Source organism: Echinops telfairi, unplaced genomic scaffold, assembly GCF_000313985.2.
Source record: "Echinops telfairi isolate 266 unplaced genomic scaffold, ASM31398v2 ScPeMD7_443;HRSCAF=831, whole genome shotgun sequence".
Taxonomy (NCBI): Eukaryota; Metazoa; Chordata; class Mammalia; order Afrosoricida; family Tenrecidae; genus Echinops; species Echinops telfairi.
Window position 1 is genome coordinate 60,901,651 of NW_022104341.1, and position 26,220 is coordinate 60,927,870.

General features: G+C 47.0%; 1 protein-coding gene across 1 annotated transcript in view; it reads right to left on the reverse strand.

Moving 5' to 3' along the window:
• Window positions 1-26,218, reverse strand: part of CACHD1 (cache domain containing 1) — a gene marked incomplete at its 5' end in the record, with an annotated part of 257,365 nt that extends 231,147 nt beyond the window's left edge. Inside the window, one exon of the mRNA XM_004699368.3 lies at window positions 26,105-26,218. Coding sequence (XP_004699425.2) covers window positions 26,105-26,218 — 114 coding nt within the window. The remainder of the gene's footprint in view (window positions 1-26,104) is intronic.
• Window positions 26,219-26,220: the final 2 nt, after the last annotated feature.

Consider the following 26,220-nt stretch of genomic DNA (forward strand, 5'->3'; position numbering starts at 1 on the left):
CCCACCCCCCACACACACACCTCCCCAAAGCACATTTCCTCCCTCCAATCCCTGAAGGACACACACCTCTTCTGAGAGGAGGGCAACTCAATGGCTTTTGGAGAAAATGCCAAGTTTAAAGTGAGGCTTGTTAGAGAGGGTGCCGCCACAGATTATTAATTTAGCCTTCCCGCACAAGAGTGTTTGATGTAAATGGCAAGGGTTCGAAGGTCAAAGAGGGAGAAGCATGTGCTTTAATTTCTGTACCCCTTCCCTCCCCCAGAGGTGCATGAGTGTTTTCTATTAACAAAAACCCTGTAGCCAACAAATCCCAGGCCTGGATCAAAGGGCCCTCCCTCTTTTAAGTTGCAACATCACAGACAAGCATTTCAAGAGGAAACCAGGCCCAGGCAGACCTGCAGTGCCAGGGAGAGGGTGGCTTCCACCCTTTGGGAATCTGAAACACATTTCTTCCTTTGTGTGGAAACTGCCTTGTGACAGGCAAAAATGTTCCCAGAGTCACACTTGATCCATAGGCACAGGAATGAAGCTGCATAGGAGGGCCGTGGTGCTTCAGGGGTTAAATGTTCAACTTGCCCCGAGAGACCTCTGGGTTCAATCCCCGGCCAACTGACCTCAGGCTCGGCCAGCGCCCTTGCCATCATGCTTCTGAAGCCCAGCAGACGAGGAGGAAGCTAAGACGAGCTAAGACAAAATAAGAGGCAAGGTCTGGGGAGCTCCTTCTAGAAGCAGCCCAGGAATGAGCTACAGATGGCGGTGAGCCGATCTTGACGAATCCCGGGGCTGATACGAGGGCAGGCGGCACCTGGTTCCATGGAGGTTGTGCACGAGGCATCTCGCTTGGGGAGCAGACTGGACCGGTGGCAGCTAGCAAAGCTGAAGCCCCTGGAAAGGAGAGGGCAGGGGCTGCTGCTATGGACCTGTCTGTCCCTAAATGGACTCTCTCCCCCGTGGCCAGAGCGATTTGAAAATGGTATGTTGGTATCCAGCGTGTCCACTGGGGTTAGACTTGTGCGAAATAGCCTAAGCTTACCATGAGCCTGGGCGGAGCAGTGGTGAAAGTGTCTGGCTGCGACAAAAGGTCAGAGGTTCAAACTCACGGGCCCCTCCGTGGGAGAAAGATCAGTCGGTCTGCTTTCGTAACAACATCAGCATGAAGAGTCCTACGGGGCTGTTCGCCTCAATCCCTTAGAGTCTATGTTGGAATTAAGCCTGATCATTTTTACAGTTCCTTCTTGCCTACTTCTAGTAACAGACTCACCCTGCCTGTCTCATCTCCACACTCACCAGGACGCTCGTGGCTGCCCTAACCCTATAAAGCGACGGGCAGAGCATTAAATGACGAAGCACCAGGAATACGCACCGTCACGTAAAGATGCCAGCACTGAGAAGACCTCTGGCTTCAGGCACTGGCTGGACATTCAGACAGGCCTTAGCGACATGTCTTGAATGCTTGGACGACCTGGGACTCACTTCTAGTCTTTACAGTGAGGAACCTGAGGCTCGGGCTTAAAACCGAGCTCCTCTAAATGGGCTCTTGAGACTTGGCCTGGGAATGGATCTCTTTGTTATCACCCCTCTGGGGTGAATGCTGGTTCCAAACACCAGACTTAGAAAATGACTTTGGAAGTCAGACCGCTTGTAAGTGGGGGGCTGCTGGGACTGTTCACATCTCCTGCCTCTGCCTCCTCCTCCTCCTCCTCCTCCTCCAGGGCAGGCCTCGCCATGACTCAAAAGCAGCTTTTAGTTAGCTGGAAGGACTCACGCCACCTTCAAAGGTGCAACCGGAAAGGCTGGAAGACGGGCAAATGGGGTAAGTTCTCAGGGTGACCGGCAGTTTGGCAAAAAAGACATAAAAAACCAATGTGAGGGTTTGCAGGAAGCACTCTGACAGAGTGAAGCACAGTAATTGTTTACAGACCAATTGTTGAGTCTTCTAAAAATGTCAGAAATAAGAAATGCCGCTTGGCCAGGCTAGCCTGCAAAAGCCAACCGCTGAAACCATGCTCCTCTAGGTCACATGACCCACCTGCATCCCAGCCAACACCGTGACCAAGCATTCACATAATTTCCTCTAACTGGCCCTTGTCCCCAGCAGTTGCCTGCCTGCCTGCTAATCCCCCGTCAAATGTTTGCCCCTGAAATGGGGGGAGAAGGGGGCTGTATTTGGTTTCCTACACTATATTCAGCACCCATAACAGTGCCTGGCTCACAGTGGACCTGAAATAAGAGTTGAAGGAAAGAAATCATCTATTTCTTATTTAGGTACAAGAATTATTGCCGAAATCTCAAGGGTACTGTTTATATGGTGATGTGAATGCGTTGAGGGAAAAGGCAGTATGGAATTCCAATGTGATCATGATAGGAAGACTAAATAATCCAATGTCAGTCTCTAGCAAGACTGATTTGAGTCTCATAGCGAAAGAGAACCAATGTACAAAAGTCAAATTCTAATGAAATGGAAGATATCTAAATACATTCATTCTGACTCATTGGCAGATTGTCGACAAATAGTACATGTGAAGGACAGGATGGATGGAGGAAGCCGAGCAGTCCTTCAATGCCAGATATTTTGGGAAGCGGCCACAGGGCTCTATCTTTAGCATCAGTACCTTCTGACACTAATGCTAAGTGCAAATTAAATGGAAAATTCACTTGTTTAAAATCTTGATAATATTTTACTATGTCAACATGAAATTGTCTACACAATAAGTTTTAATAACTCAGTCCAAAATAGATGTTAATTGTCTGGGGAGCTATAAACCTTTGGGGGAAATTTTTTTATTAAAAGACAGTGAAAATTACATCATGTCCTTTTGAAAACATATTTGAGTAAATCGTTTGTTTATTCCCATCCGTAAATGCCCTAAGTTGTAGGCTTTTCAATAACCACATCCAACAGTGATGACTGTCTGACAGATTTGCTGGGAGTCATCACCGGGCAGACAGACACAGTTCAATGAGACCTTAGGAATGGGCAGGCAGACAGACATTGGTTTAAAAAAAAAAAAAAAAGGAAACTTGCGAAGCACAAATTATAGATGCAAACCACACAAGGTATGATGATGTTAGCGTATCTCTGTAATAATATGTTTTATAAACTGTAAACCACACCAGCACAGACAAGTCCAAACCACAACCACTTCTCACAATATTAAAATTATATGCGAATATATAAGATATTAGAATTGCCTTCTAAACTAATTGGTTTGGATTAAGCAGGGCTGGGTACTGTGCTCATGCTGACATTAAATCCCAGTGCACTTCCTGTTTCGGGTCTCTGCTGAGATTAGGAACAGCAGGTGCTCAGTAAATACTGGATTACGTTCTATCCGTGTGTGTATAAAAGAGGGGATCCAGCATAAGTGACACACTAGCTAAAATAATCAAATTCTTCATATTTTACTGTCATTGGATGGTGGCTGTGATAAATGTATGACCAGCTATGCTACCTCTCTGCTGACCAAAGCACTGGATTATGCAGCAGTCATGAGAAGCCATTGGAATCAACCTCACTCCCCGCTCTAATGAGGGCTCCTGCTTCTCCTAAACGAATATAACCCAGCCCTCCGGCATTTCCCTAGCCACAGTAAGTTAAGTGGTTCTAAGGACACAAGATCCAGACCAAGGGAAGACCAAGGCATTGTGTAAGGAGCAGGGAGCGGAGGAGCCCTTTCCCTCTGCAGTGTGTGAAGTACCCTCCCTTCCACTGCAGGCAAGCTACACGAGCTAATACAGGAGAGCAACGGAGTCAGGCCCTGCTCAGACTGTGCCTGAAGGTCACTCTGTCTAAATCTTTCTGCTCTTTAAGTCAACAAACTCCCTTTATTTTTTAAGGCAGTTTCCAGAGTAATCCGCTGCTGCTTGCTCTGCAGCACATCTGTACCAGAGATGAGGACGACAATGCTGCTGCTAATAGATCTATGTACACAGACACTGCCATCCTTACATCAACCCAGGTTTGAGGAAACTCTTCTTTTTCTATTTATGGAGTGAGGACCCTGAGGGCATGAAGGGAAACAGGCCTTGTTAAAGTTCCAAAGCTGGTAAGTGAGGCTCTCCACTACATGCTCGGAGCCTGGTCTCTCTGCTGCACTGGGCTAGTGATCCCAGCCAACGAAAAGGACCAATACACGTGAAGGCGACTGCCAAGGTCAGACATCACACTTGCTATCCTAAAGTGGCTTATTCTTTTGAGGTCCTTATTCTATTGGAGTTATCCTTCCTTTCAGATCATGGTCTTGGTCCATTCGGCTTTTGCGGGCAGATACCACCAAAATAATACCACTTCAATCTATTTGGTAGAAATCACCTCAGTACCAGTCATGGCAGCTTTCATGAAGAATAAGCACTTCATGACTCTCTAACTGGCCTCCCTGAATCCACTGCTGCGCTCACCCTACCTGCTCATTCCGGACACCTTAAGCCAAACCAAACTCACTGCCCTCCAGTTGAGGCTGACTCACAGCCACCCTGCAGAACAGAGTAGGGCGGCCCCTGTGAGTGTCCAAGGCTGTAATTGGTTATGGGAGTAGAAATCCCCGTCTTTCTCACGAGGGGTGCCTGGAGGTTTCAAACCTAGATTTTACAGATCGCAGCCCAACACACAGCTGCTTTGCCACCAGGGCTCCCTTGACAGCCAAAGGGATATTTCTAAAGCCAAAGTCAGCCAAATTACTCACTCGTCTTAGCTGCCTAGCACAGCTGTCACAGAAAATGTAAGACCCCAAGGAACAGTTTATTTTCTCACCGTTCTGGAGGCTAAAAAGTCCAGACCTGGGTCGAAGCTACTTCACTTCTTTCTGTGAGCCTCTCTTCTGGTTTCTGGTGTCTATCAGCAAACACCGGTCTTCCTGTGCTGGAGGACGGTCCTCACATGCGGTGTCTGACTCCCCTCCCGTGTCTCTGTTGATTCTGGTCTCCTTAAAACTCAGGTGTGATTAGATTCAGGCTTTACCGTACATCGGTATCACCTCCACTAACTGAATGATTACATGTTGGGGAAAAAACCTCAAACCCACTGCCATCAACTCAGTATTGACTCACAGCAGCCTCGAGGCCAGTGGTTCTCAACCTTCCTAACGCCGGACCCTTTAATACAGGCTCCTCGTGTTGTGGTGATCCCCCAACCATAAATTTATTTTCATTACTGTAATTTTGCTACTGTTATGAATCGGGCGACCCCTGTGAACAGGTTGCTTGACACCCCCCCCCAAGGGGGTCGTGACCCACAGGTTGAGAACCGCTGCTATAGGACAAGGAAGAACTGGCCCTGTGGTTTTCTGAGACTGTAACTCTTTACGGAAGTTAAGAGTTAAGAGTAGAAAGTTAAGAGTAGAAAGCCTCATCTTTCTACCTGGGAGCAGCTGGTGGTTAATATTGGAAAGGGATGACATTATGGGTGGCAATCAAGTCTACTCACTGCCGTAGGGTCAGTTCCATGTCCTAACAACCCTACAGAGCAGAGCAGAACTGCTCCCCTCAGTTTCCACGGCTCTAAATCTGGACTGAAGTTGGCTGTTACATCTTTCTCCCTTGGGCTCCTTCATCAGCTCTACCCAAGACCAAAGATTTAATCACAAGTAGCTAATCCACATCAAGTAGCCTAGTGTGTGGCCGAATCAAGCTGACACATACACCCCCACAATGGTTTCCATGTCCGCCGAAATGGAAGCCACACTCCGTATCACATGGCCCACGCAGTGCTGTCTCTCCTCTCATCTCCCTCCATTCCCTCTGGACCTCCCGTGCCTGCAGCTGCCCTACTATCGTCCAAGTGAAACACCAGGAACGATGGTCACACACAGTGCCTTGTTTGCCAGCCAAATACAAGAAATAAAACTTCCAAATGATTTTTAAATATCCTGACTGCTCATTCAAATTCTCAGAATCATTATTCTCCAAAAATCGGAGTAAATTTCTTTTGTGAAAATGTCACTTTTTTTAAAAGATCAAGTTATGGTAGAATTTGGCACCCATAAAGAAAATAAAAAGCACATCTGGCTATAAAGAACTCTTGAAAAACTCCAGAATAAACAGGCACATGGAAAAATTGAGGCGGGTAGAAATGATACAGGAAATGCTACAAAATTGGATGTTGATAATGGTCTCTACACATTTAATAAAAATATCAACTATTAATTAAGCTAACGGTAAGAAAACAGGCAATCCAATTTTAAAATGGGCAGGATTTGAAAAGACACATCAAAAAGGGGTTCCCAAGTTAACAAGAGATCCCTCAAGTATATCATTAGGCGAAATGTGTCGGTAAGTCAGGAGAGGCACATACTGCTTGTTCTTAGCTCGCCTCAGTTGAGTGCATATAGCTGGGTGCTGCTCTGGGGTAGGTGCTAACCGCATGTTCAGCAAGTCCCACCCCTCAGCTATTCCACAGGAGAGATGTGGCCATCCGCTGCCATAAAAATGCAGTCTTTTTTTTTTTTGTTTAATCCTTTTCATTGGGGGCTCGTACAGCTCTTATCACAATCCACACATACATCTATTGTGTCGAGCACATTTGTACATATGTTGCAATCATTATTTTCAAAAGATTTTCTTTCTACTTGAGCCCTTGGTATCAGTTCATTTCCCCTCCCTCTCTCATGAACCTTGATAATTTATAAATTATTGTTTTTTCATATCTTACACCAACCATTGTCTCCCTTCACCCAGTTTTCTGTTGTCCATCCCCCTGGGAGGGGGTTATAAGTAGATCATTGTGATCAGTTCCCTCTTTCTCCCCCTACCGTCCCCTTACCCTTCTGGTATGGCTACTCTCATTATTCATCCTGAGTGGCTTATCTGCCCTAGATTCCTTGTGTTGCAAGTTATCTGTACCAGTGTACATGCTCTGGTCTGGCTGGATTTGTAAGACAGAATTGGGGTCATGACAGTGGGGAGGGGACTACAGGAAAGTTGTTAAAGAACTACAGGAAAGTTGTATGTTTCACCAGTACGATATTGCACCCTAACTGGTTCGTCTCTTCCTTGTGAACCTTTTGTAAGGGAATGTCCAATTGTCTACAGATGGGCTTTGGGTGTCCACTCCGCACTCCCCCTCATTCACAATGATATGATTTTTTGTTCTGGGTCTTTGATGCTTGAAACCTGATCCCATCGACACCTCATGATCACACAGGCTGGTGTGCTTCTTCCAAGTGGCCTTTGTTGCTTCTCAGCTAGATGGCCGCTTCTTTACCTTCGAACCTTTAGGACCCCAGATGCTGTATCTTTTGATAGCTGGCCACCATCAGCTTTCTTCACCACATTTACTTATGCACCCAAAAATGTACAGTCTTGGAAACCCTGTTATAGGGCCCCTGTGAGCACGAGTCAGAATGAGCTCACTGGCAGTGGGCTTGGTGTTTGGGGAGTTACTATTAAAAAAAATTTCAGAGCCTATTCCATAATTTACAATTAGCATTTACAGCAAGGAAAGATGAATGTGAAAACGAACTTGCAAGTGGGAGCAGGTACCATCATTTCATATTAAAGCACAAATATGAGCTGTCTGTAAGTCGAACATTAGTAACTCAGAATCATACTGTCCTGACAGCAAACAGGCACATGAAAAAATACTCAACATCATCTCCCACTATAGGGAAATGTACATTTAAGTTCACAAACAGATATCATGTCACATTTTTACGACGACTGGACTTAAAAGGTCGACCAAAGTTCTGGTGAGGTACATCCAAAAATCAGACTGGCAATTTCTTAAGAGTTTTGACCTCCAAATTGGGTCAAATGTTCCAACATACGACCCAACAATTCTACTCCTCGTTATCTACCCAAGTGCTATGAAAACGTGTGTTGGCACAAACGTCATAGGAAATTGTTCATAGCACCTTGAGAATAAGCACTGTGCTGGTAACCAGCAAGTCGGCAAGTCAAACTCATGTGTCACAGAGAATGATACAGCTGTCTGCTTCCCTAAAGATGTACAGTCTCAGAAGCCCTGTGGGGGCTGCTGGGAGTTAAAATCAACTTGGTGGCAATGGGTTGGTTTGTTGGGCGATAGGACCTTTATTCATGGGGTCGCTATGAGTCAGAATTGACTCGATGGCAGTGGGTTGGGTTGGGTTTGATGTATATCGCCCCCCACACAAAAGCTATTAAGTCCTGCGCCTTGCACCTGTAAATATGGCCTTGTTTGAAACAGAGGTTGTCGTTTGTTATGTTCATGAGGTCACATGGTGTAGAGGGGCCCCAAATCTTACTCCCTTGTGAGTGGTGTCCTACACAGGACAACACACAACAGAAAGAAACCGTGTGAATCTCACCATCAGCCAAGGCACAGCAAGGAACATTGGACTGCTAGAAAGCCACCAAAGGAATTTCCTCTGGAGCAGATGCCCTGATTTGAATTTCTAGTGAGAGAGCACAGCCCTGTCCATACGCTGACTTCAAATGTCAAGTTCTTAGAATGTGAAAAATAAACTCTGTTCTTTAAAGCTACTTGTGGCATGTTGGCTACAACAGCACGACTAAACTAGTACACTACCTAAAACCCTCATGTTCTTCAAAGTGGTGAATGGAAAAACGAACCATGGTAAAGAGAGGCAACACAGCAACAAAATAAGCGATTGATGTTGTTGCCAGGTGGCATCGAGTTGGCTCTCACCTGTGCACAACAGAATGAAAGACTGCATGGTCTTGTGCCAGCCTCCTAATTGTTCCTGTGCCTAGCTCATTGAGGCAGGCTCTGTGTCGATCCATCTCGCTGAGAACCTTCCTCTTTTCGATGGCCTTCCACTTTACCAAACATCACGTCCTTCTCCAGGGACTGGTCTCTGCTGACAATTCCAGGCGTGTAAGACAAAGTCTTGCCATCCTTGCCTCTAAGCAGCGCTCTGGCCGCACTTGATCATCAGTTTGTCTTTTTTGCGGTCCACAGTACTTTCAATATTTGTCTCCAGCACAATTCAAATGTATCGATAGATTCTTCTTATTCAATATCCAACTTTCACATGCATACGATGCAATGGAGAGTACCATGGCTCTGATCAGGTGCACCTTAGCCCTCAAAGTCATATCCTTTCTTTGCAATATTCTAAAGAGGTCTAGTGTAGAAGATTTACCTAATGCAATACATCTTTGATCTCTTGACGGCTGCTTCCATGAGCACTGGTTATTGAAACCAAGCAAGATGAAAAGCTTCACGAATTCAATCTGTTCTCTATTCATCATGATGTTACCTCTTGGTCCAGTTGTGAGGATTGGGGGTCTCCCTTATATTTGGTGGTGACCCACACTGAAGGCTACAATCCTCGATCTTCATCAACAAGTGCTTCAAGTCCTCCTCAGTTTCAGCAAGCAAAGTTGTGTCATCTGCAAGCCCCCGGTTGTTCATAAGCCCTCATCCAATCCTGATGCCACACTCTTCTTCGTATAATCCAGCTGCTCTGATGATCTGCTCAGCATATGGATCGACCAAGTATGGTAAGAGGATGCAACCCTGAAACAACCTATGCCTGATTTTAAACCATGCAGTAGTATTCTATTCCCTTGTTCTGTTTTCACAACTACCTCTTGGTCCGTATACAAGTTCCTCATGAGCACGATGAAGTGTTCAGGAACTCTCATTCTCCTCAAGGTTATCCAGTTGACTGTGATCCACACAGTCCGACGACTTTGCATAGTCATGAAACACAATTAACCATCTTTCTGGTATTCTCTGGTTTGAGCCAGGAACTATCTGACATCAGCAATGATATTCCTTGCTCCATATCCTCTTCTGAATCTTACCGGAACCTCTGGCAGTTCCCTGTCAATGTACGGCTACAACTGTTGTTGAATGATCTTAAGCAAAATTTTATTTGCGTATGATACCAACGATATTGCTCTAAAGTTTCAGGACTCTGTTGGGTCACCGTCTTTTGGAATGGACACAAATATGCATCTCTTCCAGTCTGTCTTCCAAAGTGAATTTCCAGGAAATTCAAACTGCATTGAATGCATTAGCCAAAAACAAGGCTCTGGGAATTGATGGAATGCCCATTGAAATGAACGACTGACACACTCTCTGCTTCGTATTCCTGCTGACAAGACACATGGAGCTATGCTAGAGCCCTGGAACTAGGGGAGCCACGTGGAGACCCTTACCAGTGCTGACATGCTTATACTGACACTGGATCCCCAAGACATTCCACCCACTAACCTGTGATCTTCCTGCACTTGGCATCATTGCATGTGTTCTGTGAGTCTGAAGAGGAATTTATTGATTGGTATCGGACATATGGGCTACTATTGGACTTATAGACTTGATCTGGACTGGGCCAGGATGTTTTCTCAATATTCAGTTGCTCTTGTGTATAAAGCTCTTTCTTATACACACACAAGAAAAAAAAGAAATCACCAACTGACACACATAGAAAGAAATGAGACTCCTAATGAAGACCACGGTGCTTCCACCTACAGGACCTGGTGGAGAAGGTCATTGAAGGAGGAAGAACAGATCAGTGGCTGCCAGGGGATCCAGGTGGCAAGGAGGGTTACCACAAAGGAGGAGCCATCAGAGAATTGGGGGGGGGTGATGAACCTGTTCTGCGGCTTGATTGTGGTGGTGTCTGCCTGATGCCGCATTGGTCAGAACGCCAAAAAGATTATCCTTATGTTAATTTAGAGATAAATATAAAACAGAATGATCATACAATGGGGGAAGGAAGCGCATCTGCAGGCAGGGCTTAACTACGTCAGGGTTGGCTCTGAAAATTATTTTGCAAAAAAAAGAGATGAGATGAGATGAGGTGACACTGGATCAAGCTACATATGCACTTCCTCCATGTCACAGTTCAATAAAGTTGTAGTTCGTATGTGTAGATGTATGTGTGTGTATGTTGGAACCCTGGGTGCTGCAAAGCACTCAGCTGCTAATTAAAAGGTTGGGAGTTAGCCCAACCCAGCGGAGCTTTAAAAGAACGTCAGCTCCCAACACATCAGCCAATGAACACCCGACGGGTTCAGTTCCACTCAGACACATGGTTCCACATGCCTGGAACCAACCTGATCGGACCCAGTTAACGAGGTGTGTTGTTAACTGAGAAACAAGTAGCCTAACGATTTCCCAACTCCCAGACTTACTACAGATCAAGGGTCTTGCTGTGCAACTTCGCTCTGCTAAGTGCTATCAAAAGGCACCATCGGAAGAATCATTGGGAAACCATCATCCTGGCCATGATTTGAATTAAGAATCCAGATTCCTCATTTCTCCATCTCCACTTTGCATCACCCTCCCAGGGGTAGACAAAATAAAGATGTTCTTTCAGTATCTCAAGTATGCCAAGTGTCCTTTACTCTCTCGTTTTTGGTGGGGTTTTTTGTCCTTTACTCTCAAGACCTCTGCACAGCTTTGTCCCTCTAGGAATGCTGGCCCCCAGCTTGCCCCAAGAGACTCTTCAAGATTTCCACAAAACATCCTCAGATTCTTCCCATTCCACCCAATCAGGAGAGGTCATTGGCCCCCATCCTGACCCCATAACTCTTTATCAAGCACCATGTGACATGCTGGGAACCCCTGGGGAACCGGGCACAGCTCTCACGAGAGAAAGTGGTGAGTGGGACAACAAAGAAGGCACAGAGACAGAGGAGAGGCATGGAGGATGCAGTTTTAAATGGGTGCTGTGGGGTGGGGGTGAGGGCACAGGAAGGCTTCTTGCCATCCCTAAGCAACTGGGGCAGTACCTTCACCAGCTCTAAGGAGAGTGCTCCAAATACTCCAGGAACAGCCTGCAGGAATGGAGATTGTTGTTGCTGGCTGCTGCCACACTGACCCCACACACAATGGAACCAAATGCTGCCCAGTCCTGTGCCGTCACCATGACTGGTCGCAGACCAGAATGCTGTCATCTATTGGGCCTTTACTGGGTGTAGGTCGGGAATAGATCGCCAGGCCATTTGGAATGGATTGTGTGCCTCAAAAAATGTGGGTTGTAAACCCCTCCTTACTGCTCTGCCTGTGATTATTGTCCCATTTGAGAGTAATTTTTCTTTGTTATGTTAGTGAATCAAGGTTAGTGTAGGGTGCATTTAGAGAGATATGAAAGAGTTTAACAAGATAACGAGTGAGAAGTATGACAGATATCAAGACACGTGGAGATCTCCAAGGTACCCGGAAGTAGAAGCTGAAGCGGCTTCTGAGAGAGAGAGAGAGAGAGAGAGAGAGAGAGAGAGAAAGAGAGAGACTGACTGACTGACTTCCCCGGCGGCTGGTACTCTGCATTGGGACCTCTAGCCTCCTAAACTTTGATAACTGTTAAAATCACCCACCTGGAAGAAAGCTGATGGTGCCAGGCTATCAAGAGATACAGTGTCTGGGGTCTTAAAGGCTTGAAGATAAACAAGCAGCGATCTAGCTGAGAAGCAACAAAGCCCACAAGGAAGAAACACACCAGCCTGTGTGATCACCAGGTGTCGAAGGGATCAGGTATCAGGCACCAAAGAACAAAAAATCAAATCATTGTGAATGAAGGGGAGTGCAGAGTGGGGACCCACAGCCCATCTGTAGGCAACTGGATATCCCCTTACAGAAGGGTCGCTGGGAGATGAGCCGGTCAGGGTGCAGTGTAGCAACAATGAAACATACAACTTTCCTCCAGTTCCTAAATGCTTCCTCCGCCCCCCAACTATCATGATCCCAATTCTACCTTACAAATCTGGCTAGACCAGAGGATGTACACTGGTACAGATAGGAACTGGAAACACAAGGAATCCAGGACAGATGATCCCTTCAGGACCAGCGGTGAGAGTGGCGATACCAGCAGGGTAAAGGAAAGGTGGGGTAGAAAGGGGGAACCGATTACAAGGATCTACATATAACCTCCTCCCTGGGGGATAAACAACAGAAAAGTGGGTGAAGGGAGACGTTGGACAGTCTAAGATATGACAAAATAAAAATTTATAAATTATCAAGGGTTCATGAGGGAGAGGGGAGGAGGGAAGGGGGAAAATGAAGAGCTGATGCCAAGGGCTCAAGCAGAAAGCAAATGTTTTGGGAATGATGATGGCAACAAGTGTACAAATGTGTTTGATACGATGGATGTATGTATGGATTGTGATAAGAGTTGTACGAGCCCCCAATAAAATGATTTTTTAAAAACAATCACCCAGCGGGGGTATTTCTGCTATAGCAACACTAGATAACTATGAATTTGGAATTATAAAAGTGGGGTATTGCTCTAATCAATACCAGAAATATGGAAAAAGTATTGGTATTGGACAATATGGGTGAGATTGGAAACGTTTTAAGATATCTAATGGTAAAAGCCTACATTGCCGTGTAGAGCCTGTTGGTAGAATTAGGAGTGACAAGGGTGGAGGGGCAGTGGATGACTGACTGGCTCTTCTAGCCAGTCTCTCACTCCCACCAAACAACCTTCCTGTACATGGGTTTGTAAGAAGGTGGGGGAGATACTGATAGGCTTCCCCCGGGAGGCACAGCGACCCAGCAGTGTCTGGAGTGCCAGCGGGCCGTGGATAAATGAGCTTTCTGAGAAGCATGAGGAGAGCCCTCACGAACATAAAAGCCAGGAGTGGAGTTGCCCGCTGGACCTCAGATCCCTGCACAGTGGACCTCCTGGATCCAGAAGACAGCTACGCCATCAGATGAGCGGCAGAACCAGGAGCCAGAGCATGGACCGGAACGATGGGCGTCCCAGCCCAGGGAAGAAGTAACGCTGAGTGCTTTTGTGCAGGAGGCTGGCCTCAAGAATGAGGTGCCCGAGCACTCGATTGAGGCAGTTGGTCCTGCTGACCCACAGAGCTGGAGTTGACGCGGAATGCCTTTGGGTTGAAGCTTATAGCAGAGTGGTATGCCCTTGGGCCAATTATTAGCAGACTGGACAGAATTTTGTAACATGTCCAGATAACTCAACTCTGGGCATTTCACACTGGCATTCCAACTTGTTAATGTCCTTAATAAACCCTCTAATTATGAATTGTCTGTGAGTCCGGTGTAGCCATTTCAGTGGCTAGTAGGACCTAAGAAGTAAATGAGAGAACAGTGATAAAGACATTACAAAGGCAGCTCTGGTGAGGGTTCGAATGAAGTGAGGAGCACTACGGAGAAAGTGTCTTAGAGAATACATAGGGCACCAACAGCACCCATAGAAATGTGGATGTGAAATGCACTTCTGGTGACTTTCAAGGAAAATGATGAGCATGTCAGGGGACAGGCGGTACTTTTATGCAGTGGGGAAGAATTGTCTGACTTACGTTCAAATGTTTGGTGGCAAGTTGAACTGGTGAGCGATGAACTTGATATGTGGTTAAGACATCTACACGAGGTCTTAAAGGAGCCACGTGCTTTTCCTTGCTGCTTATGGTGAAATGCGAGAGGGAAGAGATGAACTGGAAAATGAACTTTGCAAAATGAAAACAGAACTTAAAGGTTGAACAAAGGACGCGTGCCCTGGGATGTGCACCAAGGACAAGGCTACACTCTTGGTGAAGAGGCTGTGCCTGCCACTGTTAGAGCTAAACCCAGTAAGTGCCACGGCAGAAAAACCATCAGCCTCGATTGAAGGAGACAGAAAAAGGAAAGGAAAGAATGCTGGCGGTCTCGCAGGCATTCTACGAGCAGAAACACACCACCACGCCCGCCTCTGCCCTTGGGCTGTACGGACTGCAAGGAGAGGGCTGGGCTTTGGGAAAATGCAATCTACAAAAGCAGATGGGATCGGGACAAAGGAGCCCGGTATTCTGCAAAAGCACAGGGCATGCAGTTCAAGTAGCCAACATTACGTCCCACAGTCTCATTTGAGTTAGCAAATGACTGATGGACAAGCAGGCCAAATGGTCCTTGGCAAATTTCTCAGAGTCACATGTGGCAGTCACACCAAAATATAAATAATTAAGAATTACGGAACATATACCACCTATATTTAAATTTACGTTGTGGTTGTGTGTGTACGTAGGTGCATGTAGCCCACCACTAGTAAACCCTTAAAATTTCCCAAGCCATTTATAAATACCTATCAGAGAACCAGGCCGCAAAATTTCTCCTTCAGAATATCTTTTCACAGCTATATTCACCCCATGATTGTCAGGTCTTGATGGCTCCCCTGTGGTTTTTATCTGTTTCCTTATGTGTCCTTGATTTATTTTCAAGTGGCATGGAAATTTGAAGAGTATTCTAAACTAATGATTTTGTACACGAAGTCAGTGCAGATGGATGGGACTGTGTCCAGTGTATTTATGGATCATTCATTTCTAGCCATCTCGCTGTTGAATTAAGTTTTGGCTCTTGGCTTTGTTTTGTTTTGTTTTCAGGAGAAAACAGAGTTGGCCCTCCTTTCCTAGCTAGGTTTGGGTCGTTCCCTTAATATACGCCTTATCAGCTCTGCCACAGCTAAAGTAATTTCAAATGGCTTTCTGACACACTTGGATTTTCTCCCGTTAATAATTCTTCCTTCCTGTCCATGACTGGCAGGCTTCTTCCACACTGCAGTAATGTGGGACAGCTAATTATCTACCAATCCACCTTGCTGTTCCGCACTTGGCAACTTTTATCTGCACAGGACAGCTGCACTCTCGGCGTTTGAAGTAAAATGTCAGTCTCAGCTAATGCAACAAGACTTACATCACTAATGATGTCTCGAGACTTTGAAGAAACAACTCAAAGCCTAATTAAAAATTCAGATTTGTTCTCACTGGCTTGCTGATTTGCACTGCCCTTCCACCAGGGCTTCCAATATCTTTTCAAATACTCCATGCAAAAATAAAATTTACTAAAACATTCTAAATGGAAAAGGGGGAAAAAAGACCAACAACAAGAAATAGTGCTGCCACTGGGGCTTTGAGTCTTTAAAGTGACTGTTCGGGCTGGACTGGAATTTACCCCATTCTGATTCACAACGATGCGCACTACTTCTAGAGGACTATGGACCAGAAGTCACTCTTCAATAGATCTAGACTAGGATTTGGGGGCTAGAGCTTTTCCTCCGATAAAAGATCCTTCGGAAAACTTTTGCGCTCAGAACAAAGGGTGGGGGGTAAAGGGTAAGCAAATGATACTCCTTTTGTTTCATCTCCAAACCAAACAAGCCATTCCTAAGTAATAAGAGTATGGCAACTTTCACAAAATACAAGCAAATGAACAAAAAACAAAATCCGTACTATTAACAACCAGCCAGAGAAAAGCATGTCCTGAAATTCAATGTCAAAACACAACTGGACCTGAAGATGTGAGGTGAATTTCCTTCTGCAGCTTTTCAACCAACACCAAGAACCCAAGTTTTTATGCTTTATTATTTTTCATTTAAAATATTACTTTGGGGGTACAGGTCCATAGTCATAAACTACTAGTCACCACTGAAACTTGCCCTTTACAAAAATCTACTGCATTCTAGTTGAGTCTCAGGCATTTGTCTTTGGTGGGGTATTAACATCCTAGGAATAATAACAACTCCCGAGGGGAGGGGAACACCTACTGAGGTATCAAACTAGACCATCAGCTTTAAATTCCTAGGCATGAAAGAACCAAGCAAAAAGAAAGAAGACGCCCCCCCACCCTACCCCCCACCCACACACACATCAAAGTTTCTTTTCCTTTTTTAAACCAACCTGGTGGTGTAGTGGGTATGAGTTGGGCTGCTAACCACAAGGTCAGTAGTTTGAAGCCATGGGCTGCTCTGCAGAAGAAAGACAAGGCTTTCTATTCTCATAAAGAGTTACAGTCCTGGAAACCACAGGGGCAGTTCTACCCTGTCCCATAGGGTCAGAATCACCGTGATGGCAGGGAGTTTGGCTTTGTGCTCAGTTCTATCAAAATAATAGGGCTCCCACAAAGGAGTATCTTGAAAAGGTGAAAACGTTATGGCATGAGGCCAAGACTTGAGCTCTGAGTCTACAGCTTAGTACTGGTGTGAACCACTTCGTCCCTGGGCCTCAACTTCTCATCTGAAAAACAGGAGCAGGAGAGGATGCATTTGACTAAGTCTCTAGCCTCTCCTACCCTTCTGACAGAGTGCTCTGTGGATCTTAGTGGTCACTGGGAAAATGGCAAGTCCAGGGCAGGCCTGTTGAGGCTAGATTTCCATAACCCCGAAGCCAGACCACTGTGGGAAGTCACCAAGCCTCCCGGCACTGGACAGCGCCTAGAGAGGAAGCCGGCCCTGCCAGCTGGTGGCTTTGGATGACGTCTGAATTCTAAACCACTTCAGCTGAGATTCCCACAGACAAACCTCTCCAGATTCCTGGTTCTTCTCCTCAGCACGCATCTATCTCCCCCAAGAACACAGGCCTCAGGCATACACAGTTGCTAGTTCCCAATTCAAAAAGCAGTAAACCATTCTAGCCATCTTCGAGCACAGGGGAGAACATAGGTCAAGAAGGCCAGGCATGAAAAGTGAGAACTCTCGGATACAGGGGCACATGGTCCAAGTCCTAGTTTAGCCCCACGCAAAGATGTACCCTAGCCTCGGTCAAGGTTCCTGAGCGACAAGTATGGCTTATGCTCAACTATGACTCAAAAGCTTTCCGGTTTGAACCCACTGACAGATGTCAAGGGAGAAAGGCTTTGTGATCTGCTTCTGTAAAGATTAACAGCAAAGAAAACACAACGGATCTGAGTTCTATCCAGGCAAACCTAATGGAGTCCAGTTCTCTCAACAGCACGCAGGGTTGCCGTGAGTCAGCACAATTCGATGGCAACCGGTTTGGTTTTAGTTCAACTGTCTTAAAGGGCAGCAGTACAGTCATTAATGAAGTCAGTGTGTACTGAGTGTTCTATTGCCGGGTACATAACAAGTCTTTACTGATAGAAAGAACCGACATGAACTTGGCCTACTGGTCCAGCATCTGCTTTTGTCTACTTTCTCCCCAGCTCTAAACTCTAATCTCAAACCCATCTTTCAGTTTCTCAAGGAACCTACACGCTCCTTCACCAAAAAGCCTTTTCCTCACTGCTGTCACGTCTTCCGGATTTGAAAATCTTTACAGGAGTAGACTGTACACTGTGGAGTGGCTGGTGATTCTGAACTGCTGACCTTGAGGTTCGCAGCTCAACTCATTTCCCACTACACCGTGAGGGCTTCTTCAGGGACTCTACGCAGCAGTTCTAATCCACCAGCTGTTCTTTGGGAGAAAGATGAGGTTTTCTGCCCCTGTAAAGACTTATAGTCTTGGTAACCCAAAGGCGCAGTTCTACTCGGTCCTATAAGGTCACTATGAGTTGGAATTGACTCTGTGGCAGTTGAGTTTGCTTTAACTTCAGAAGCTCTGGTGGCACAGTGGGTTATGAGTTGAGCTGCTAACAGCAAGGTTGGCAGTTCAGGCCCACCAGATGCTCCATAGGCAAAAGACAAGGCAGACGTGAGGCAGTCTGACGGGAGCAGTGAGGCAGTCTGCTCCGGTAAAGAGAGGGCGGTTCCATCTTGAATTGGAATTGGCCTAGAGGCAATGGGTTCGGTTTGGGGGGTTTATTGCATAAGGAAACAACTCCTTTTTGGCCATTTCCTTAAGGAGGCCTTCCTGAGAGTTCCTCCCCATCCCCAAATAGGTTAACATACCCGGCATACTTTCTTCAAGCATTCAGGACCTCCTCTCTCACAGCATTTACTATAGCTGAAATTAAATGATGGATAACTCAGTCTAACAGAGTGCCTGATACAAAATAAACGTTCAATAAATATTTCCTTGGGGAATTATGATGACTGGGAGTACATGTTTCAGAATAATCCATCTGAGGGCCCTCCTATCAGAGCCCTTTTCCTTAGATTAAACACAAATGTACTTCTCTGTCACCTCCACTCATGAACCCTGGCTTTGCCTCCAGGAGGCCACAGAATAATTCTAATCCAGACACTGGAAATCGGTGGCCTCTGGCCCAATCCAGCCGGCAGATATGTTTTGTTTGGCCTAAGCTGTGTTTTTAAAAAAATCTGGATTAGCTGCCAACATTTGAACAATCAGGAGATTTCATATAAAAACCCGGTTTCCAGCTGCTCCCAAACAACAGAGTGCTGTGAAAGACTGGGCTCTCAAAGCCACTTGGCAACCATCGCAGGAGCTGAGTGGCACCTGCCCTGGCTCCGACAGGACTCTTGCCCTCCAATTTGCAGTAGTCCACACGCCGCTGGTGCCCTATACCTGGCTTGGCTCACTCATTCCTGCCGAGCTGGCCCTTAATATCATTGTTGGTAGTGCTGTAAAGTCGATTCTGACTCCTAAACCCCATGTGTTACATGAACTGCCATCTTACCAGAAGCAAGTCCCCAGGCCTCATCTTCTGGGGCTGTCACTGCTGGGTGGGTTCAAACCACCTCCCTCTGGGATGGAAGTCAAGCACAGACCATTTGGGCCTCATAAGGACCTATCCCCACATGCAGATGCTGGGCTTAGCAACCCTGGATATCATCTATAACCCGTACGTCAGCATTTCTGTCTAAAGTGTCTACAGACTCATTCCAGTTGGGTTAGCTTCCTTGATGAGCCATGAACTGACGGTGGCAAGGCTGCATGCCTGTGTCCCCTGTGCTCTCTCTCCGCAGTGCTAATCCAGCACCAGGCCCAAGCCAAAAACACCAAGCCAGTGGCCGTGGCATGGGCTCCCATTCATGGTGACCCCTCGTTTGTCAGAGTAGAACAGTGTTCCGTAAAAATTTCAATGGCTGATTTTTCCAGAACAGATGGCCCGGCTCTTTCTTCTGCAGACCCTCTAGAGAGAGGCGAGCCTCCCATCTTTCAGTTTGCTTTATAACCGAATGCCGGTGCCACTCAGAGTAGGCTCCCGGTGAATACTTGGCTGACAGACTGATGTGTATCCATGCCCTGATCCTCGTCACTCCTCCCCTGGCTCCCCTTGAGGACTGTTATCTTGCCGTAGCCTCCCTCCCACCCCCTCACCTGCTTCTGAAGACATGATTTTGGTTGTATTCAGGAGCAGAAGCGTTACGTTTGTTGCCAGTGTGTTGGCAACAAACAGATGCTACCAGATGTGTCTCTATCTAGGGTTATTGACTGCCCCTCAGCGAAGCCCTAGGGGAGACAGGAAAGCATGCTGTGTAAGAGTGGACTATAATCGGTGGGCTGTACAAACCCACCTGTTGCTTCACAGGAGAAGCGGACACTGCTTGCTCCCATAAAGATTTATAGTTTTGGCAACCCCTGGGAGCAATTCTACCCTGTCCTATAGGGTTGCTAGGAGCTGGAATCTATTCCACCACAGGGAGTTTTTTAGTTTGTTTTGGTTGGATTTTATGCTCCATATCTTGTTATCTTTTAACATGTATTTCTCCCAAAGACACTGAAGTTAAGATACTTATAAGGTACCAACAGCTACATCGTTAATAATCTGTCAAAAGGACTGTTGCCCCTTCCTTGTTTGAATTTCAATACCTTCTTACACCAGGTCCAAGCGGATCTGAGCTAGCCCTCTCTCAGCGGTGGAACGTAATACCCAAATTCCAGAGTTCCTCTCTGCTCATCCACTTAAGCTCAAAGGAAGGAACTCCTCAAGCAGCACCCAGAAATAGCTCCAATGAGTTACAAAGTGTGAAACCCTCTCCTTCCTCCAACTCCTCCAGCCTCAAGTAGAATTGGCACAGAAAAACAGAGTAAGCACAAGAAAGGATGCCAGCGGAGGCAGGTCTTAGAGGCGAGGAAGTTGAAGAGGACGAAGTGCAACAGGATCACTAATCAGAAGCCATTCCACGTGTTTTTTGCTTAGGCTCTTTCCTACTAGGTCCAACCAATAATAGCCACAAGCAGTCTAGTTTCTTCTGCCCTCAAACATTACCCTTCAGGAGAACAAAGGATCAATTTTTCCACGAGTACTTATATTATGCACAGTGCACAGAACCAGTCATTATTTGAATATGTAGGTGATAACCCCCCCCAATAATTCTATATTGCATATGAACGCATTTGAATCGCTCTTAAATTGTGCCAGGCCTTGTATTATGCACATGGTTTAATGTACATTAAAAACCTTCCGTAAACATGACTGCAGATCAGCCGGCTGGCAATAACTACAGAGGCTCTAGCTCATGATGGGCCAGGAAACTAAAGACATGGGAGCCACTTATCAGGTGTGACAAAGGAGGCACAGTCCTATGACAGGAGTGTAAGATGCACCAGGTATGTTGTCTGTTGGCACCAAAGAGAATGAGAGACAGCTAATGAACTAGTGACTTTGAGATTCTTCATGTTTGAGGTCATGGGTATGGTTATCAAGACTGGCTTTTAGGTGAAGGTTTCACTAACGAGGTCAAATGAGAAGTAACTGACTTCCGTGCCCTCACCAGTGAGACTTGGGCAGCCCTCTTTCAGGCTTCCTTAATAGGCTGTTTCTACTAGTCTACCAGGGGAGCTCTGGTGGTGTTGTGGTTAACACCGATCTGCTAACCCCAAGGTCAGCAGTTCAAACTCACCAGCCCGTCTGTAGGTGGAAGATAAGGCTTCTACTTTTATAAAGATTTAAAGTATCAAGAAACCCAAAGAGGCAGTTCTACTCTGTCCTATAGGATCCTTATGAGTCTGAACTGACCCAATGGCAGTGAGTTTACTAGCTTACCATTAGGTTTCTGGGTGGTACTTCTCTGGTGAACAAAAAGTTAACATCTTCTTCAACAGAGACTCTATAACACACAGAGTGGCCGTGAGTCAGAATCTACTCCACAGCACATGACCTGCCTCCATGACCACTGCAGGAATCGACTTCAATGTAAAGTCTCCATCCCTTTGGCTAGCCCTGTATCACAGGCCTCCTTTTGTGTCTATCTCCATCAGATGGGAGCTTTGGGGCATGAACTTGGCCTTATCTTGCATTCCTCACATAGAGGACCATACCCTAAAGTTTCTTGAATGTATGCAAAAGAATAAAATAAAACAAAATGAACAAATGTCCTGTTGCATACAAAGAAGCCATGCCCTTTGGCTTTCCACTGCAGTCACTAATTAAAACATGATTGCATACTTTTTAGCCAACACTTGTGGGTGCCAGAGAGGGTACGTGTTGGGCTAGCAACTGCAAAGTGAGAAGTTTGAAACCCTCAGCCGTTCTCTGGGAGAAAGATGAGGTTTTCTGTTTTTGTAAACAGTATTGTCTCAGAAATCCAGAGGAATAAGTTCTACCCTGTCCTATAGGATCGCTGTGAGTCAGAACGGACTCGATCGATCGCACTGAGTTTATCCACCACTGCTGCCTCTGCTGAGCCCCATCAGCACCCACAGTCACATCTCCACTGCTGCAGCTCTTTCAACTTGAGTTGAAGCTACAGCTTGTGCAGCCGGTATGGCTTTGGAGCTATTGGAAGGACCCCTGCCGTCCCCACCGGGCCCCACCCAGCAGCTGTCTGACCAACCTGCTGGTGTGTCTGCCAAGTTCGCAATGAGTATGCCCGACCCAGTAAGCTGTGTTAGAGAGCACATCAAGGAGGGCATACTGGCCCAGTGCCAGGCTCTGGCTGTTAGGAAGCCTGTATTGTCATATAATGTTAAATGGGCCTTAAAAGTGCCTGGTGAAATGGCCCCCAGAGCCAGATATGCCTTTGAACAAGCAGGCATTGTTGTGGAACTGTTTTCCCTGCGCGGTCTCACCTCTTCCATTGGACTGTAAACTCCCAGGGACCCTACTCGACTAGCTCTTCACGGGCTCCTTGGACACCTAGGACGGAGCTCTGTGCACAGGAAGCAATCAATAACTACATCCTGAGTGAAGTACCGGCCATGGCATCCCATCAACATCTCGCAGGCCAGCTTAACAAGTGCCACGCAGGCATGATTTGCATGAAACCCATGGCAGCCTAATCTCCCGATCTTACACTTAGCAGTCACCCAGCTTGAAAAGGAGCAGAGCTGGAACCCAGGCCTCCAAACATGACATTCCTTCCACTCCATGATGCTGTTTGATTAAAAACTTGTTGCACAAAGGCAGAAGCCAGCAGCCCTGAACGCAGCCACACACTGCTGCTCTCTGGACTGCAGAGCCGCCGGCTTCCCTGCGCCAGACCCCTGAAGAGTCCATGATTAGGTTTTTTACTTTTACCAGTGATGTATGATGTCTGCTGCCAGAGGAGGGGGTGTTAGCATTCAGTGGCAGCTTTCCCAGGGCACTGCCAAAATTGTTTGGGGTGAATCATTTAAAAGGATGAGCTTTTTTTTGTTGTTCTCTTGTTTTGCTTTATCCCGTAATAAAAAGGCACAACAACAAGCCATGAGCAGGCGGCCTCCTTTAAAAAGCCTTTGCAAGAATACCGGGCAATAACCCAGTTTGCAAACTGCCTTCTCCAGCAGCAGGCAAAGCGATGTCATGGGCAACGAAGCCCCCCCACCCACCAAAAGGTGGCCTGGTGTGTGTTTGGGTAAAGTTACCCCCAGCAGCCTCCTGTGAGCATGGTGAGCTGCTCCCATCTGCAATGCTGGGAGAGCACCAGGGCTGAGGCTCGGGGCTACTTGGCAATTTCTCAAAATTAAGACTTGGCCTTGGAGAATGTCAACACTAAAAATGGGGGTGGGGTAGGGGGGTGATTGTTGCTGTTGTTGTTTTTCAACATAGCAATGGAGCTTCAGAAAGTTTCTCAGAAAATGAGGTTTTTGTCCAGAGAGGTTCAGTAAGCTCAAAATATCAAGGTCAAATGAAGGAGTCAGCTCCTTAAAAAGGGAAAGGGCATCTCCTAAAATGACGAAACCTCTCCTCCTCACCACCATATTCCATGGGAGTCTGGCTTGGTTCACCTTAAGGACCATGGAGGCTGCCTCAGATTAACGCCAGGACCATAGAATCCCAACCTTCTGTGAGGCGGGGGCTATATCATCTCCATCTGCGTGAGGCCACTAAGCCCTCTTCATTTCCAGATCTACTGGCCAGGTCTCAAAGATTCACTGAAGAAAATGTGAGCTTCCCAATCTTTGTTCTAAAGGCCCAAAACCTCACCTTGAGTCCATTTTATTTTTATAAGCCCCATCCCCTAAAAGAGCTCACAGACTAACTAAAAGAGACTCCCCCAGTCTCCCTAGATGGAGGCCAGGCGTCGGATCAATGTACAACTCAAGAAGAGAAATTTAAATACCGCTTGTTTGTCTCCTTTCAAAAGAGCAGAGCAGCCACTTCACATTTTGCCACACAAAACCCTGTCCGCAGGAGGCCGTTCCCACAATGAGGCTGCAAAGGTGGTAGAAAGAGGCCAGTTGGGAAGAGATAAAGGGCCATTTGGACACAAACCCCCTGCGGATCACAGCCTTTTTCTAAGTGTCTCTTTGGCAACAGGGAAGCCTTTTAAATCTACATTTGCTTTGGATCCCTACCTGAATGACAATGTGTTGGGATCCAATTTCACCTTTTGTCATTGATCAGGTGAGAAACAGTTAAACTGCTGTCAGAATCTTAGAAAAAGCCGAGGCTTGGTTGTAGAAGGGGTGGCTAGGGAAGAGGGGAAAAAAACAACTTACGATCCTAAGATCCCTACTGATGAGGTGAAGGGGGACAAATGCCTCCTAATCCCACAAGGAGAGCAATATAATATATTATGCTTCCTTTATTAGAAGTGTCACTCTACAAAAATACTGTTCCGTTTGTGCTGTGGATGGAATGAATCACTGACCACTGAAAACAGAAATCCTCATCTTTTCAGAACATTTCAATTCCATCTCCTCTCAAAGTCACTCCAGCTCAGAGAATGGTGCAATGATCAGAAATCAGAAAACACATCTGACAAAAAGACGCTGAATGTGAACTCCAAAGAAAGACCTGCACGGAAAGGGAAAGTTACATGAAGTGTCTTAGGCGAGTCTCTATTATTATGCAAACGATGGCAATGCTGACTATTGCACTCAGGGCCAGTACCAGAGAGAGAAGAGAGATTGAGGAGAGAGAGAGATTGAGGGGAGAGAGAGAGAGAGAGAGAGAGAGAGAGAGAGAGAGAGAGAGAGAGAAAGAGGAAAATCATCCTTAAAGCAAAAATTGGCTTTAGGAAAATATCTTAGTCCTTGCTTGGGGATGGGGCGGGTGGGTGGGGGGCTGTAAAATTGTTGGAAAAACATGAATCCCAAAGTGGCAGAAAACACCTCTCCCGGAAAAAAAAGTGGTCCGTCACAAGCGGAGTCGCAATCAGAAACTTATTCCAAAATCACATTCCCTGGAAACTTCGCTGGGTCGAAGACAACGCTGCACCATTATTGTTGTTAGAAAGCATAAAGGAACGATGTTACTTTGCTTAAGAATGCTATATAGCTTAGGCACCGGATGCTAAGTGCCATTTCAAGCTCCCCTCAACAAACGTTGGCTTTTCTAGGCAAGTCGGCTGAAAGAACGGCGGGATGCAATCTCCAGGTGGTGGGTGTCTTGGCTACTAGTACCAGCTTCAGGATCAGCCACCAGCACTTTTTCTGGAAGCCCCTCTTTCTGGAGGGGAGGATGGACAGAGGAAAACAACCACCTGGAGAAATGCGAGCCCTGCTCACTTTGACTTGGCTTCCTTTCCCGTCTCCCCGAAGAGCACACATAAAACAAAACAAAACTCACTCGCCGAACTGCGCGCAACCTGCAGCAAAGAACCGCCACCACCGAAAGTCCCCCCCGCACTGGACCAGAGTCGGGAAGCTACAGGGCCAGCCCCTCCCCCACCCGCCAGGACAGGAGTGGGGGCGGAGATGCAGCTCAGAGTCCGCTCCCCGGCCCGCTGCCTAGCCCCGGTGCCTTTTCTCCCTGCGCCCATCGGTGCCCAGGAAACTCGAGAAGAGGGTCCAGGGGTGGGGTGCAGACCTCGGGGGGTCGTGCGAGCCCGGGGTGGGCGCACAAAGAGCAGAGTTTGCAAGGATGAAAACAAGTCTGCTTGCCTACGAGGGTGGCTGTATACAAACTAAGAAAGGAGGTGCGAGGGCAACCGGAGAATCCCCGCCGAGCGAAAGTAGCCTGGGCTCGGCAGAGGGGGCCCGTGTTGGGGGAAAGTGGGGTGTTCGGCCGAACAGAAAGGGAGGGGTGGGTGAGTGCACGGACGAAGAGTTGTGGGTGTGTAGCTCGGCGGGACCGAGGCAACGGGTCCGGCACGGCGGGGAGCTCGGTGCCCGCAGTGGCCCCATGCCGGGGACGGGGGCGCGGACGCAGGTCTGAGCAGAGAGAGCCGGAGGGCGCCGGGCAAGTTTGCGGGGTGCGGAGGGGGCCCCTTACCTGCATGGTGACGACCCCCAGCTCCTCGGTCGTCAGCCTCCGCATCTGGCTGGCCAGCACTTGCGCCTCGTCCAGGATGGAGAAATCGGCGTCGGCCGCGGCGCCCGGCAGCCAGC